Source organism: Cyprinodon tularosa, unplaced genomic scaffold (genome assembly GCF_016077235.1).
Source record: "Cyprinodon tularosa strain WSP-4 unplaced genomic scaffold, ASM1607723v1 ctg83, whole genome shotgun sequence".
Classification (NCBI taxonomy): Eukaryota; Metazoa; Chordata; class Actinopteri; order Cyprinodontiformes; family Cyprinodontidae; genus Cyprinodon; species Cyprinodon tularosa.
The window spans coordinates 910,802-926,736 of record NW_024039596.1 but is presented as its reverse complement, the minus strand read 5'-3'; the positions used below and the strand labels follow the sequence as shown (position 1 = coordinate 926,736).

The window sequence follows — 15,935 nt, the reverse complement described above, 5'->3', positions numbered from 1 at the left end:
AGCTAAATCCCCATGCATCTCTTAACACATGAACATGAACATCTCTAATCCCTACTGCACCTCTCTTCCTCAAAACTGTGTTTACTCAATGTCTAGCTTCACATCAAATACCTAAGAGGGGAAAGGGAAATGGAAGGAAAGGTTGCTATGCAAATCCAGACCTGCTTTCCGGCATCAGTGACTGTTAAACAAATCAACCATAACCTACCGCCTATCATCAGCTTCACAGCTTCTGCTATTTTCATCTGAAATGTTTGCAGCAGACACTAAACATTTCATCTCAGTCTTTGTTGTAGAAATCAGTTTAAATAGTTAATTAATTGTGTTCATCAACAAAACCATATCAATACAGCATTTTAGTGCGAGATTAAAGGTGATTCTACCCCTTACAAGCTTTTTAGATGTTTAGAAAAAAATATTTAATTCACTCATCATTTCTTATGTGAGGAAAATAGCTGTTGTGGTCATGCTGAGGAAATTAAGATAAAAAAAACAAAGTTCTATTTATTTTCTTCCAGTTTCACCACAGAAAAGGAAGCAGACGTGAACTTCATTTAAATTTTGAAGCAATGTCGTGCACATTTTAGCCACCAGGGGGAGCTTGACCTGTACCTTCCTGGTATAGCGCCCTGAAAACCGCACTGTCGCGGAATGCAACAGTTTCCTTCTGTGTTTTGGACCAGCAGGTTGAGAAGTTCTGAAGTTATATCAGTGAACTAAAAATATGTTCGATTACATGTCATATCTGCTTGGTTGGCTAACAAAACCTGTTAGCTTAGTTAGCTTGTGTTTAAAGTGGGGCTGAGCCTGCCATAAAGGCTGCAGGGAGCATTGATACACAGCAAGTACTGTTTATACACCTAAATAAATCATTAAATGCATCTCAAATTAAGCAGTGATGCAGGGTTTTTTCACTAAATGTCTCTATTAAAGGCCCTGTCGCACCTTGACGATTTTAGACCAGTGTATGCCCGATGTATGAAAAATCTGGCAAAAACGCTGGCATACGTTGGATAAGTTTTGGGTAAGTTTTGTATAAGTTATGAGCACGCTGAAGCACAATGGCATACGTTGATATACGGCAAGTAGGTCCTGACGTATGCCAGCCTATGCTCATAGGCGGCCATAAGTTACAGGTCAATTATCGGATCGTTGACATACGTTCAGTGTAAGTTACTCATAAGTCGTGGCGTCTAGCTTATTCAAAACCTATTAGCAACTTGTGCATAACCTATGCGTAAATTATCAACAGTGATGTGCAAGTTACTTCCAAACTGTAATACATTATAGATTACTTGTTACTGTTATGTAGAAGTAATGATTTACATTACAATATTACTGTCTCAGAATTGTAATTTGTTACGTTACTCCTGTATCACTTTTGAGTTGCTTTCACCAAAATAACTACAAGGTAGACCTTTCCATTTCTAAAATGTCAAAATGTAAAAATAAATTACATGTGTGTAACATAGTTAATGTTGACAGAGCATTTTACATCCAGTAGAAGGCAATATGATGTTCCAAAACGACTGTGGGCTATCCAGGCTACTAACAATATAACATATAATTGGCAAAGTGAAGTCTCAAGACAAGAAAGGATGACAGATAAAATCACAAATTATCTAAGTCTGCTTAAATTAAAGTGATTATCTGGTAATATCCATGAATAGCTTGCGTATATTAATATTAGACACAACAGAACTGTATGTAAACTCGGTAATGTCATGACAAGATTTGTTCTTTATTTTTATTTTTTTATTCAAGAGGTTTACAACACAAAACTGTCATGAACAAAATGCACATGATGAACAAATCTTATCCTTTTACAGGAACTATAAAGTGCGCACTGCTTTCGGTTTTACACAAAGGTTGCATTTGACTATTACGTTCTTCTTGTCCTTTTCTCTGCACATACATCCATCTCACGAATGTACAGTCGTCTTCTGCCATCTTTGTTAGCTTTTCCACTAGGAAGCGCGAGCACTATGCAGAAATCATGTCTTGCGCAGCGCGCCACTCCTGTGAACCCACCCTAATTCTCCTTCATAAATGTCTCGCGGTCTCGCAGTTTTACTTTTTTTTTTATTTTTTATAAATAAGTCTTGTAACGCAAGCTTTGCTGAACATGTACCGAGTAAAATATTACAGAAAATTTATTGGTAATGCCTTTCACTACGGCGTTACATCAAGAAGTTGTTATGAATACTCTTTGCATACGCCCAAAATTGGAAAAAATACATAAAAAGTGCAGCCTATGCCAGCGTTTTAGTAGATTCTGGGATGTCAGGCATACACTGGCTAAATCAGCAAGGTGTGACAGGGCCCTAAACAAACATTACAGCATCTGAAGGGCACAGGGTTCAATTTTCACACTACTTTTCTCAAAATATGTGAAAATAAGGATGGAAATGTGTTTTACAATGCAGTTTAAAATGCAGTTATCCTCATTAAACATCAGTGTGTTTGCCTAAATTTAGTTTAATTTTGGCAACTTTCAGTGTAACTAAAGGTTGTGCTGAACTGACAGAGCCCTGGGGGAGGGAGCTCGGATGTCAATCAAAGGGTTGATAAGCTCATAAAAATAAATGTATCGGCCTGAAGTTCGGCGTAGTGGGAAAAATTTGAAGATGGGGAATGCTGGCGAGAACCCAGTTTAAAGCTTGATTGCTATTAACTAATTTAGTATCAGGAATTTATAACTAGTCTTTTACTATGAAATTTAGTTTTTTTTCTTTGCTAAAATAATGTTTGTGTGGAAAAAAAACAGTCTGTAACATGCTAGCATTTATAGAAATGTTATGACATGTGGGATGATAAAGGTATAAAGGTTGTGTGTAACTTAATAAAGTTACACACAATGAAATAAAAATACCAGAATAAACATCAGAAAACCTGAAAAAATGTGAAGTCGTAGGGAATTCCTATTTAATTGTTAAATCATTCTGGCTTAAACATGTATATAAATGTACTCTTTATCAGACGATATTGTCCCAAAGTTTAGAAAATTTCTATTAAAAAAAAAAAAAAAAATCAGTGTTTTTTTTCAGTTATTTTATGCAGGCCAGTTAGTTCTACGTCAGCCTGAACACCTAAATTTGGCCAATCATATACCAACGGTCATCTGTCAATAAAATTTTTTCAGTCATAGCATCTTGATTCACATTTCGCAGCTAATTATACGCAATGGTTGAAATAAGAGTTATTTCCTTTCCCATTGAGTTCCGTCCCAGTGTTCACGGGGATGGACGTCTGTGTCTTCAGCAGGCGTAGAGCTAACAGAACTGGCAGCGTTGCGAGGGCAAGGGCTCAAACATGTACGGCTGGAAGCCTTCTACACCAAACCAAGCTTCTGCCGCCCTGGCGTCCTCTTCCACAACATCTTCATCCCCGCTTTCCTCCTCTAAATAAAAAATGGATGACGGAGGAGACTCATCCACGACCTCCGACACTAAACTCTCCTCCTCTTGCATGTTTCCTCTGTCCATAGCGTTCCTTGACAGCGTCGTTTCTAAGTCACCAATTTAGTGCTACTTGGTCCCAATGGAATTTCCCATTGGGAACCTACTAGCAGTAAGTTGCTAACTGGTTAGCAAGATCCTTCAGAGAAACCGGCCACAACCAAACTTCCTAGCGAACCATCCGCGACAGCAATCCCCTTGATAAACGACCAATCATATTCACTTTATTCACCTATGTAAAGTCGTGCACCACTCGGGGGAATTAGGAAATGCAACGGTTGGAACAGCCGCTTCCCTACGACTTTAAGATTGAATGGTAGACAGCTGCTTTAAATCCTCTGCGTTGTTTTAATACTGCAGGTTAGTCAATAATAAAGATCGATGAACAACATGTTTTCAAAAACAGAATTTCAGTTCTTCTAAAATGTTGTTTTCATTTATGCAAGGAAGCAATAGTCTAACAAAGCAGTGAATTACAGAGCTCCTTTAGTGACAGACTGCTGCACCCTAAATGCACCAAGGAGCGTTATCACAGATCCTTCCTCCCAGCAGCTTTAAGACTTTATAACCATCACTGTTCCTAATAACCTCAATTAGTTCTTAAATTCAGGCTGATTTTGCACAGTTTCTATCTTGGTCAGTTAATAACATGCTGCTGTCATTTTACACATCTCTGATGTTGCTGCTCTTTTCAAATACCCATTACTGTAAAAATGGTCATAGCTGTATATTGGTTATTTATTCTCCAGGTGGACAGTATTTATATTATTAAAACACTTTACCGTACAGTATTTTATTTGTTTATTTTTTAACTCTTCCACATTCATGTGACCATTTTTTTCTATCATCTTTTTGCTGCTGTAAACACCAGAATTTCCCCATTGTGGGCCAATAAAGGGATTTTCTATTGTATTCTATTCTATTCTATTCTATTCTATTGTAAGTGACATTATTCCTGCGTTAATGGTTGCCAGGGTTGCAGAGCAGTTGTAAAAACTGCTCCATTATAACCATCTGAGCTGCTATTTTTACAATTATAGCTGGTTTAGGCTAACACATATAACCTAGCTTTTTTCTCATGTCCCCATTTTCACGCTTGGTGTATCATTTTTTTGAGTGATGCAAATGATTTGCTGATCCGGACGAGAAAACGATTCATTTCTGAGAAACTTCCTACTTTTGCTTTAGCGTTTCTCCTGCTCAGCTCAAAACAAGTGTTGCACGCTGCCCCCGCTCACATAATGTCATCTGGTGTTTGCCTGTCAAATGAGCTCAGCCTGTGAACCTGCTGCACTCACCCCCTTGTGCTTGTCTTCTACTTAAACCTGGAGTCGTAAAGGAAGAGTTTGTTTGAATCACAGCAAAAATAGCAACTGAGTATAATGATTTTGGCCACATTGCAGGTTTCCATATCTGGCCAGCCTGAGTGGGTAACAGTTATTGATGTATTGGCTTGTCTTCATGGTCTAATGGCTAAAAGGCTTAAAGTGAATTCCTTTCAATAGCAAAGTTTTGTTATAATTATTATTTTTGAGATGCTTTCCTCAGCACCTAAATAAGAGAAAATTAAACATTTCCTCTCCTTTTTCCTGTCTGTGTCAGCCAGCACCATGCTCCACCGTAACCTGCGTACCGGTGGCTATGACCTGCCGGGGGTGGAGTCAAGCGACGTCCCTCTCATTGGCTACAGACCCTTATCACCTGATAGGGGAACCCCAAGCAGCCAGTCAGGGACGAGCGTAGATCTGGAAAACACCCAGGTAAGTTTGTTTTTCCTCTCATGCAGCATGTAGCAAAACTTGGTGAAGGGAAGTTGCAGCTCAGTAAAAGTAAATACCTTCACCTGTGTGATGAATGCAGCTTTCAGCAGCATCTGCTCACTGAGGTTTACACCATGAAGGGATCTGCATCGGCTTATTTCATTTGCCGTGGTCCCCTCTCTTTCATTACAGCTAACGGCATTTCCAGCTGTGTCACATGAAGCCATATGAGCTGCATTCGACTTTCAGTTTGTTGAATAAACATCATGCGGTAGTCCGGTTCTCAGAAAACACAGAGGGAATGTGGCCGTTGTGACTTACAAATGTACATAACTTGCTGGTTTTCTGCCATTGTTTTACAGAATTGAATTAAAAAACAAGTTTCCTGAATGTTTTAGGCAAGTAATAAAATTGTGAAGTTCAGTAGTTGGTTATAAACATGCACAATAACTACAGCTGGAAACCTCAGGTACAGGTGACTTCGTTGAAACTAGAGCGTGGCGTTTATAAACACCTTTTTATGTTATAGGACAGGTTTTAACCCAAAACAGAAACACAACAATATATATATCGTTGCAACATTCAATCCACTGATGAAACCTACATTTGGATTCAGTTATCTTTATTAAACTATTGAAAGATTCTGGAAAATTCTGCACATTTCTCAAGATTAGATGTGAAAAAATTCAACTTGTAAAAGCAACATTGCCTAAAGTAAGGAGAACCAACGAAGATTAATAATCAGTGAATCAAGAATGACATTCACTACTAATCCAACTAGCATCTTAAATGTAAAGGGTATATAACCTATAGTGCATACAAAGGCTATCAAACACAGAAATAAGATAACTGTCAATAAAAACATCTACGGGTGTCTGAACTGGTAAGTGTGAGTCAATAAACATTTTTGTACAACTCACAAATTTACTAGTAGGAAATCTACATCCACTGATGGAGCTGTTATACTTCATACCAGTTGGTGGCGTTAATGATCCTGAAGGTTTTTCTCCAATTAATTAAACGAGGAGACAGAGAAGACGGCATAAACATCCATCGATTGAACGTTACATGTACATGTTGATTTTTAACACAAGTGTAGTAGAATGTTTCATTGATAGGTCTCTTGTGTTGTCTTCCTCTTCTTCAAAGTAGAAGACGACATCTTTAAAGTGCATTAGCGCCACCAACTGGTGGTAAGTGCAACAGCTTTATCAGTAGTAGATTCGTACTTGTAAATATGTAATTCTTAGTTTAAAATTTTTGATTCGTATTTCATACAAAATATATATATATATATATTATGTATCTATCTGCCTGCCTGCCTGTCTGTCTGTCTGTCCTTCTGTCTATCTATATTAAAAGTTCAATGAATTGTGTTTGTAATAGCTGCATAACGGTTGTTGCAAGTTGCTTATGACTATCCTAAACTAATGAAATGCACCTAAAACGACATATGTATGTCTGCCTGTCTCTCCCTGAACCCTTATGCTGCGTTCACACCGGACGCAGCAAGAGCAGCAAAATCGCGTCTGCTGCTTCATTTTTGCTGCTTGTACCAGTTTAGTTTAGCAGCTTTGCTGCTCTGGCTGCGCGGTGCAAAAGTGTGTCTGACGCGCGTTGAGCGGAGCTACTCTATCCTTTCTTTGCCTTGCAGCTATATTTGCTGTGATCAGTGGGAATAAAGTAGTTTTAATATGTTTTTAAGTGAGAAAATACACCTGAAAACTTCATCAGTGCAGTCAGTTCATTCAGATTACCATCCTGCCTTCCAATATTAGTTCTGTCGGAGCCGCTCAGACTCCCACATACCGGCGGTGCGCCGTCAGTAGGAATCCCATTCAAAAGCAGCCTCTGGCCCGGCACGCTCCTCGCGGTTCGCCGTGGAGGCTGGAAGGTTGTTTTCATGTACATAATCCAAACTACAGGCACCAGGATAATAAAAGCGAACACACTTTGTTGGCAGGTTTCAGCATTTTAATTTAATTTAGACGTTAATAAACTGTTTCAGAGGAGTGATCACAGCGCTCTGTATCATCAGCGATGTGTTTGTCTCCCTGCCAGCTTCTCTGATTGGTTGATTTGGCGCGTCGAGCAGCAAAAGTTCAATTTTTCCATCTCGAGCAGCAGCGCGTTTGCGGCGCGTCAGATGCTTAAACGCTTCAGACGCGCTGCTCCTGCTGCTCAAAACGCGCTGCGGGACATTTTGCTGCGCCTTGACGCGCATCAACCATTGACTTTGCATGTAAACTCGCTGCTTCTGCTGCGCCTGCTGCGTCCGGTGTGAACGCAGCATTAGCTCACTTTGGGGCATCTTCTGCTCAAATTCTTCCTGCTAAAATTGAGATTAAACTGATTAAAGTGAGATTTCAGCCGGCCACCTGTGGAACTACTTTACCTTCTCTATGATTTTACATCAAAATCCATGCATAACATTGTACATTTTGAAAAAGGCAATTAGCAAACATGCAAAATGGTGGCCATCATTCTTAACAGCGCTGGATGACAGTTGATTTTTGCCACTTTGACACCAGCAGTTAGCTTTAAACTGCTCTGGAGTTTTAGGTTTGTCAATTTTTCTTAATACCAAAATACAATTCAATAAACAACATTAACCCTTTAAAGCCCGATCCAAGAATAAAACAAAACAGAAAATTGCTTTTTTTTGGTTTGAAGTCCTTATTTTGCCTTTTAACAAAATATGTAAAAAGAAAAAACAGAAATACATTTTTGATATTAATAATTTATTACTATGCGATAATTCAAGATTATTTTTTGTGTCGTCTTCTGCCCTCTGTTATCAGGTATATCTGATTGTGTACAATAGGATTTTGAGCAAAGTTTTTACCATTAAATTATGCAAAAGGTGTCAGATCCAAAACATTTCAGAAACCGTATGTATCAAATATGACACATTTGGCATTACAGGGTTAAAACACATCAAAGTGTGTTTTATAGATATCTATATACATAGATATACATTGAAATATGGAATTAAATTTGAAATCTAATGAATGAAGGGTAACTTTGTACTCTATTTAGGTGAATACCTCCCGACAGTATCCTGGTTTTATGATCAGCTTAATTAAATCCAGATTCAAACCAACATCAACATTAATATTGTTCTAAACCTGTGTTTGCGTGACCTTCACACAAGCACAAGGTCGTGTTTATGTGAAGGTCGAGGGATGTATACGTAGAAAAAGGTGTGTTTGTTTCGAATGTGTATAAGGGAGTGTTCGTTTGTAGGTGTGGCGTGAACAGTAGAAAAGCCCAGAGCGCCTCAGAGCAGCAAAGGCCAGATAGAGCCGGCTGGGAAAGGACACCACAGGCAGACAAAAAGCATCACCTCAGGGCGGCTGTACGCCCCACGCAGAAGTAGGTCGGCATCCAGCAGCCAACGCGGCAATGAGTGGCATGCAGTGCAACGATCCAAACCCCTCCATGGCTGTCATGTCCCCCCAGTGGCGAACCCCCAGTAGCGAGTCCATTTATTGAGGCACATCACTCATGCTGATACTTTGGGATGTCTGGATGCAGCTTTTGAATTTCTGACAGAATACCGATACTGATAGCTACCCAATGTAATATAAACACTAACAGTATTTGTTGAATATTAAAGAAGGCTTAATTAAGTGTTTTTCAAATAGAGAATAATCGTCAACAACAATACAAATAAGAAAAGCTGACCCATGTGTTATTAACCAATTAAAGTTACATAAACTTTAAACAGCTTGCTTTTATTAGAGGTTTTAGATTCAGGCCGATATAATACTATAGCTGTTTTTTGTTTTGGCTGCTATTGAATTTATTTTAAAATCAGAATCAGATTGAGGCAACCATATTTATATTATGATAGTGATGGAGGTTCAATGTGTTCAAGGACTCCACTGTGTACTAAAATGGTGTTACTTATCCTTTTGCTGTCAGACATTTTTATTTTATTATTATGTTTTCTAAAAATGTAGAATGAACTTGAAACTGTTACAGGTACAGGGATTAAAGTATTCCGGCCCCAGCCCAGATTTCCGGCTAGTAGCAATCGCCCGTGGCTAAATAAAATCACTAGAAAATAAATTGATGGTAAATAAATGTTAAAAAGACAATCAAAATCCCCCTTGCGTTTGTTGGCGCTCTGAAACTAACAGTATCAGCCAAACAGAAGAAGAAGGGGGCGGGTCTTAGGAAAGCGTGTACCTCCTCTTTGTTTCTTGTTCAAGTCGGCAGATAGATTGTGGATTGTGGCTGCTTCTGGCGATGCCTAAAACCAGACTTAAAACCAAAGGTGATCGTGCCTTTATGGCAGCGGCATCGAGACTCTGGAATAACTTGCCTTGGCATATTAGATCATCAGGCTCCTTTGAGGTTTTTAAATCCTCTTTAAAATCACTTTTCCCTGGCTTTTAATCATGTCTAAGTGGACATTTGGCAAAATTTTATTTTATTCTAAAATGTATTTTAATGAAAACATTTATCTTATTCTATTTTAATGTGTTTATGTATTTTAGCCTTCAGCTCTTATCTTATGTTCCTTAACTGCGATTCCTGTACAGCACTTCGTTCAACCCCCGGTTGTTTTAAGTGTGCTTTATAAATAAAGTTTGAGTTGAGTTGAGTTGGTACAGTGCTGAAGGGAAAGTCACCTTGCTTCATTCAAGGGAGAGACGTGTTAAAAGTCAAAAAATAAAAAAAACTTTGTGTTTGGAGAGAAGGATGATGGAGAGAATGGAATTGCATGGAGTGGGCCCATTGCGGTTCACTCCGACACGCTGTTCTCCAGGAAGCTTTTTTACGCATCCAGCGGCAAAAAGGTGCTACGCAAACATGAGTTGGACCCTGCTCATCAAGCTGCGATCGTGTAAAATACACGTTTGCTGGGAACTACAGCAACAGCTGATGTACCGGCGTCAATAACTGAACGTGTGTGCTAGTAAAAAATAAGGGTTTTTGCTTTCCTCGCCGAACACGACCTCTCATTCACACTACATATAGATGCACTTTTGCCATCTTCTGGCCATTTTTGGCATTGGATTTTCTAAAGTCATTTATGCAATCTCTGATCCCATGACCACAAACCCTCCTGGCATGGCTTGAAAGTACACATACACATATGCATATATATATATATATATATATATATATATATATATATATATATATATATATATATATATATATATATATATATATATATATATATATATTAGGGAAGGAACGGTTTATGAAAACCGTTTGGTTGGACTGTCCCGGTTCGATTCGTGTGTGTTGCGTTCGGTTCATGCGCTGCTCCTTTTTCTCATAGGTGAAGCGTTTACACTCCAGCACAGAAGGTGGCGGTACTGCGACCAAAGCCAACCACCAGTAGTAAACAAGAAGAAGAAGAAGCGAAGCAGCGTAGCCGGGTGTAGCAGAAAAAAATCAGTTGTGAACACCCCAATATATATATATATAATTATATATATATATATATATATATATTATTTTTTTTTTTTTTTTTTTTATGTTCTTGTGTGTTTTGTTTTTGACCAAAATTCCCAAATAGCAACTTAGACCAACTCCTCTTCTCAATTTTGTTTGGTGCGAATAAACAATGCAAGTTATTGATTAATAAATTAATCTAAAGCTGACTGATATAGTTCGGTTAAAGATGAATTGATAAGAAGCCATTATCTTAAAAAAAAAAATAGTTTTCTCTTGTATCAAGATGATCTTTACATATCACATAGGGCTAAAATTAAATACTGACTGAATAAACAAATTATTAAACTTATTTATATTTCAAAACAGAAACATTTTTGGTAGCTGAATTAAAAAATATATCAAAGACTCATTTGTACAACTTCACAACTAAAATATACTTTATACACAGGGTATGTCGCGCTGACATACTGTCAGATTGTTTTCCACTTCATTTCATTAAAGTGGATGCTAGCTGTGATATAGCTCTCTGTTTTTAGTGTAATCCAACGATCAGTGCTGGAAGAGATATTTTTGTGCTGTAAGCAGTGTTTTTAAATGTCTGTTTCTGGTAGCTCTCTGAGGAATGTAAAAAATTTGCTGCATGAAGTGCTTTAAATCACTAAAGCCTTCCCCCGCCGCTGTGCTAATTGCTAGCATCTCTTTATCTCTCATGTTACAAATGTTTTGCATAATTCCTTCCTCTTTTGTTTCTTCTGAACATGCTGCTCCATTACGTAGCAAAACTAAATCGGTGCCATATTGGTGATGACTTCAGGAGTTTATAAAGTGTTTATATTTACAAATGGAAATTTTATTGTAATAACCCATTTATAAAAAAAAATATAAACATGAGTTGATTATTTGTTTGCATCACTTGAGCAAATGTTGCAAAATAATGAAAGATATGTGTGCTTTTTGACAGAGTGATGACTTGCCTTAGAGCTATTTACTTCTTTTTTTTATCTAAGAGCTTCACCTATTAACCGTTTTTACTAATTACTGACATTTTCTTCCTCCAATAATATAGCTTGGTGCAGTTTTAAATAAAAACATGTAAATTTAAGCAGGTCAGAGTTAAATGAATAAATGTGGACTAAAACTTGTTGCATCTGTGGAGGTTGTGAGGTTCAGATTTGCCTATCAGGAGGTTTCATCTCTGTTAATGTTTAGTGGCGGGTTAGTGAGGCTTGTTGAGCCTGAACAGATGGCGTCTCTGTCAGCTTTACATTTAGGCAGATGTTGTTTTGTATTTTTAAATGTTTCACTAATAACTCCAGCACAGATGACCTGCATGTGGCTCTGCGGTTTAACTTCACTCTGAACTTTCTAGAAACTCTTTTTAGGTTCTGGTTTCCACTTCCTTTCATATCCTGGGCTGCGGTGAATAATGTATGCCGTGGTTCGGCCTGCTGACGGGAGGCACGCCTCCTCTCGCCATAAATGCTATATCCAGTTTCCCGGTCTGTCTCCAAGGACATTCAGCAAAGTGGAATCCAATCCTGGCCTTTTACTCATACTTTAATGAGGGAATATTAGACATCTGAGTCAGGTGCGGTAACCACCAGTGAAAAATGACGCTTGGAGATTATAAAAAGGTCTGTTATATCAAACAGCGACAGCCACTACATGTTTAAGCCAAACAAATGAATCAGCAGCTGAGAACAGAGCAAGTCTTTGTTACAGGACTGGACTTCAGCAGATGTTCAAACCAAACCATGTTTACAAAGCCGTTTTTTTTTCTCACTGTTGGACATTAATTGAAAGTTTTTGTGTTTTGGGTCGTCCTAAGGGCATAAAATTAAACTTTAAAGAATATTTTCTTTGAAGTTTGAAGTCAGACATTTATAAACTACATAAATAGTCAACTGCTTTGGGTTTGCTTTCAGAATATTGTGAAATTTTGGTCCATATCACCCAAAAACCTCGAAGCTAACTAAGCTAACATGTTGTTAGACGACCAACAGAGGTAATACTTTGTTACTGTACTTAAGTACACTTTTTAGGTATATATACTTTACTCCATTACTTATTTTTCTTCCTACTTCTGACTTCTACTCATTACATTTTCACACAAGTATCTGTACTTTCTATTCCTTACATTTTTAAAACAAACTTTACTCGTTACCCTTGGCTTCGGTTTAATGTTTCTATATATTTATTTCACGTCATGTGCTCCATCCAATGCAGATCATTGGCTCCATCCACATCTAGTCAAAACTAGCTTAATTGAATGAGTCATATAACGCAAACACTCATTGGTTAGCTATTCCTCAAATTTGTGCTGACCAGGGGCAGAGCTATATGGGGGCCCAGGGGTGGCCATGGCCAACCTCAGCCAATCATTGCCTACCCCTGTGGCCACCCCTACTATTTTTCCTCTCTAATACGGATGGTGGCAGCAGTAATATAGCCTCATGAGACCATCCTGATCTCGCGTTTCAGTCTGGAGACTCTCCGTTAAAGAAAATTTGGAGCCGTTCACCAAACGAACGTCGCATCAGAGTTGGCTTTGAGGCGGGTTGAGGTGTGATGCAACCAGAAGCGCGACAGTTCAGTCTAAAGAACATGGCGGCTTCAGCAGATGAAACTAGCGTTAGCGTGGCTATCGAGCAAGTTTTATCGCAACTACAGAGAATTTCTTCACTGAAAGAAGAGCAAAACACTGCTCTGGAGGCTTTTCTCAGAGGAAAAGATGTTTTTGCTCTTCTTCCGACTGGTTTCGGCAAGAGTTTGATCTTTCAATTGGCTCCTCTTCGTCGTCGCTCTGTTAGTACGTCATATGCTTCGTTGATCTGATTGGTTTATTTGGCCCATCTATCACCAACATAGGCCAATCAGCTAACCAGTATTTTCGACCCTTCCCAAAATTACTTCAACGGAAGGTTTCCAGATGGATATGCGGAGCAAATCCATCTGGCGGAGTCAGGTTAGCAGTAATATATCTCAAGTGGAAAATTCAAAACATTTGAATTTTTTGTGGTTAATTATCCACATTAATATACTAACATCAAAGATGATAAATACAGAATTCATGCTCTTTTCACAACTACTGTAGATTTTGTGTTATATGGGGTAAAGAGAAAATGTGTCTCTGCACGTCATCTGGGAGTCTTCAGTGAAATCATAGATAAATAACAATTTTAATGAAAACTTATCAAATAATCAATTTATGTAGACATTAGTACACGTAAATATCAATTTTATGCAGAATGTTTATGATACAAGTAGGTAAGTAATGACAGTGGAAAAGATTTACCCCTTCAGATCTCAAAACTGAAAGAATTTTATCCACTATTCCTTTTATTTAGAAAGAACGGATGTTTAAATATATGCGTCTATTTGTTAGCAAAGGCTGTAGGAAAGTATGGTTTGTATTTATTTAGAAAATATGGATGTTTTGCTCGTTAATTTTCCTTTTGGAACAGAGTAGATTGACCCTGAGGTTCTGGTGCCCTCAGTGTACATAGGTTATTGCCTGGCCACCCTTATAAAAATGTTCTAGCTACGCCTCTGTTGCTGACGCCAAAGGAAATCATCAGAAGCAAGCAGGTGTTCTTCAAACTGCAAACGTGAATTGTCTATGCCATGCTACAATGTGGGATTCAGAAAAAAGATGTTGAAATGTCTGAAAGGTCGGAAACAGGTGAGAGCGTATCGGGAGATTGAGACCAACAAGACCTCCCTCATCCTTGGTCCTATCTCAAAGAATTTTTAGAAATAGTCGAAAAATTGAGCTTTCAGTTCATATAGTGGCATCTGGCTGTTTTTTTTAAAGGTTACTTTGTACTTTTATACTTTAAGTAGTTTTTGGACCACATACTTTTTCAATTTTACTTGAGTAAAGAGATCAAGTTGATACTTCAACTTTTACCTGAGTGTTTTTAAACTGCTGTATACTTCTACTTACAAATGTGTGTACTTTTGACGCCACTGCCGACCAAACATCTAATCCTTACCTGCTCAGTCATATTTCTGTTTCACTGAGCTAGTATTTATCTAGAAAAATTTATGTTTTTCCTCTACTGGTCCAATAACATCTAGAATATTTTCAAAACACATACCGGTAGGTAATTTGCAACAGTGCAGTGCTTCTACTGTCCTTCAGAGGGCAGAACTTCAGAACTGAAATATTACGCCCATTCTTTATTCTCTTCATTGGCTGTCCTTATGTTAAAATTACTTTATTTATATTACTTTCAGTAAATTGTGTGTATTTGTACAGTATTTTACAGTAATACTTAATGTCTACTTTAGGGCTGCAACTAACAATTGTTTTGCTAATCGCTTAATCCGTCGATTATTTTTTCAGATTAATCGGTTAATAACCGTGTGTCTAACTGTTTCTTAAAGACTTTTTTACAGAATTAAAGCTGGTAAAAATAAACTTTACCTCTTGAGGAACTCTGCATAAAGCAAATTGAAAGACAAAATTAAATGCAAAATATTTATAATTTTGTTTAACAATCTTGGTATTATTAATACTAGTCTAAGTGGATTGCTGTGTCAGTTAAGGCATGTTTTACTATTTTAAAGTACTTTACAAATAAAAATGGCACCATAGTAAACTTGTAAGTTAAAGGTCTAGCGCCCCTAGTGGCTAAAAATAGCACAGTTTTGCTTTGATCTGAGATTTTTTAGAGAATCGAAACCAGGTGAAGCTAAAGCTATGCTACTTGATCGGTTCTGAGATGAAATTATTTTTGGACAAAGAAGATTTTTCATCTCAGATGAAGAATATATTTTGTACAGTTTTTATTTTCTGGGGCTTATTATTACCGAATGATTTGTGGAAATATTTCAATAGGTGATTGATCACCTAATTAAAGAAAATAGTAAGTCGACTGTAGCAATATATTACAGAGAATGATTTTGGAAATCAATACAAACATTTAAAATGTCAGCCTTCAAAACATTTTTTGCATGGGAAGATCAGGCTGGATAAAAGGATGTTGCTTCAAACTGCTGGATCTCCTCGTTTACTCTAATGCTGGTCACTTGGAAAATTGACAGATTTTATTTCCTTGTTTACTTTTTCAAAGTATTATAATGAGAAGATTTAATTAAAGTTACAAACATGTTTTTTTTTTTCTAAATCTAATGAAATGTGAAGAATACGACTGGTTTGTCTTGGATGTGCAGCAGTTTTGCTTGAAAGGCGGCAGATAAAAGACACCTTTGGAATGCTTAGATGAAAGCGTGAGAAGAGGAGCAGAGAGAAAGATAGGAAGGAAGAGGTCGGGTTTGTGGAGTTACTCGGAAA

At 37.7% G+C, this 15,935-nt stretch overlaps 1 protein-coding gene across 1 annotated transcript in view; it reads left to right on the top strand.

Annotated features, from left to right (window-relative positions):
- Window positions 1–15,935, top strand: part of rgl2 (ral guanine nucleotide dissociation stimulator-like 2) — a 62,348-nt gene that overhangs the window by 833 nt on the left and 45,580 nt on the right. The window contains exon 2 of the mRNA XM_038272446.1: window positions 5,061–5,218. Within this exon, the coding sequence (XP_038128374.1) occupies window positions 5,069–5,218 (150 nt within the window). The 5' untranslated portion in view covers window positions 5,061–5,068. The remainder of the gene's footprint in view (window positions 1–5,060; window positions 5,219–15,935) is intronic.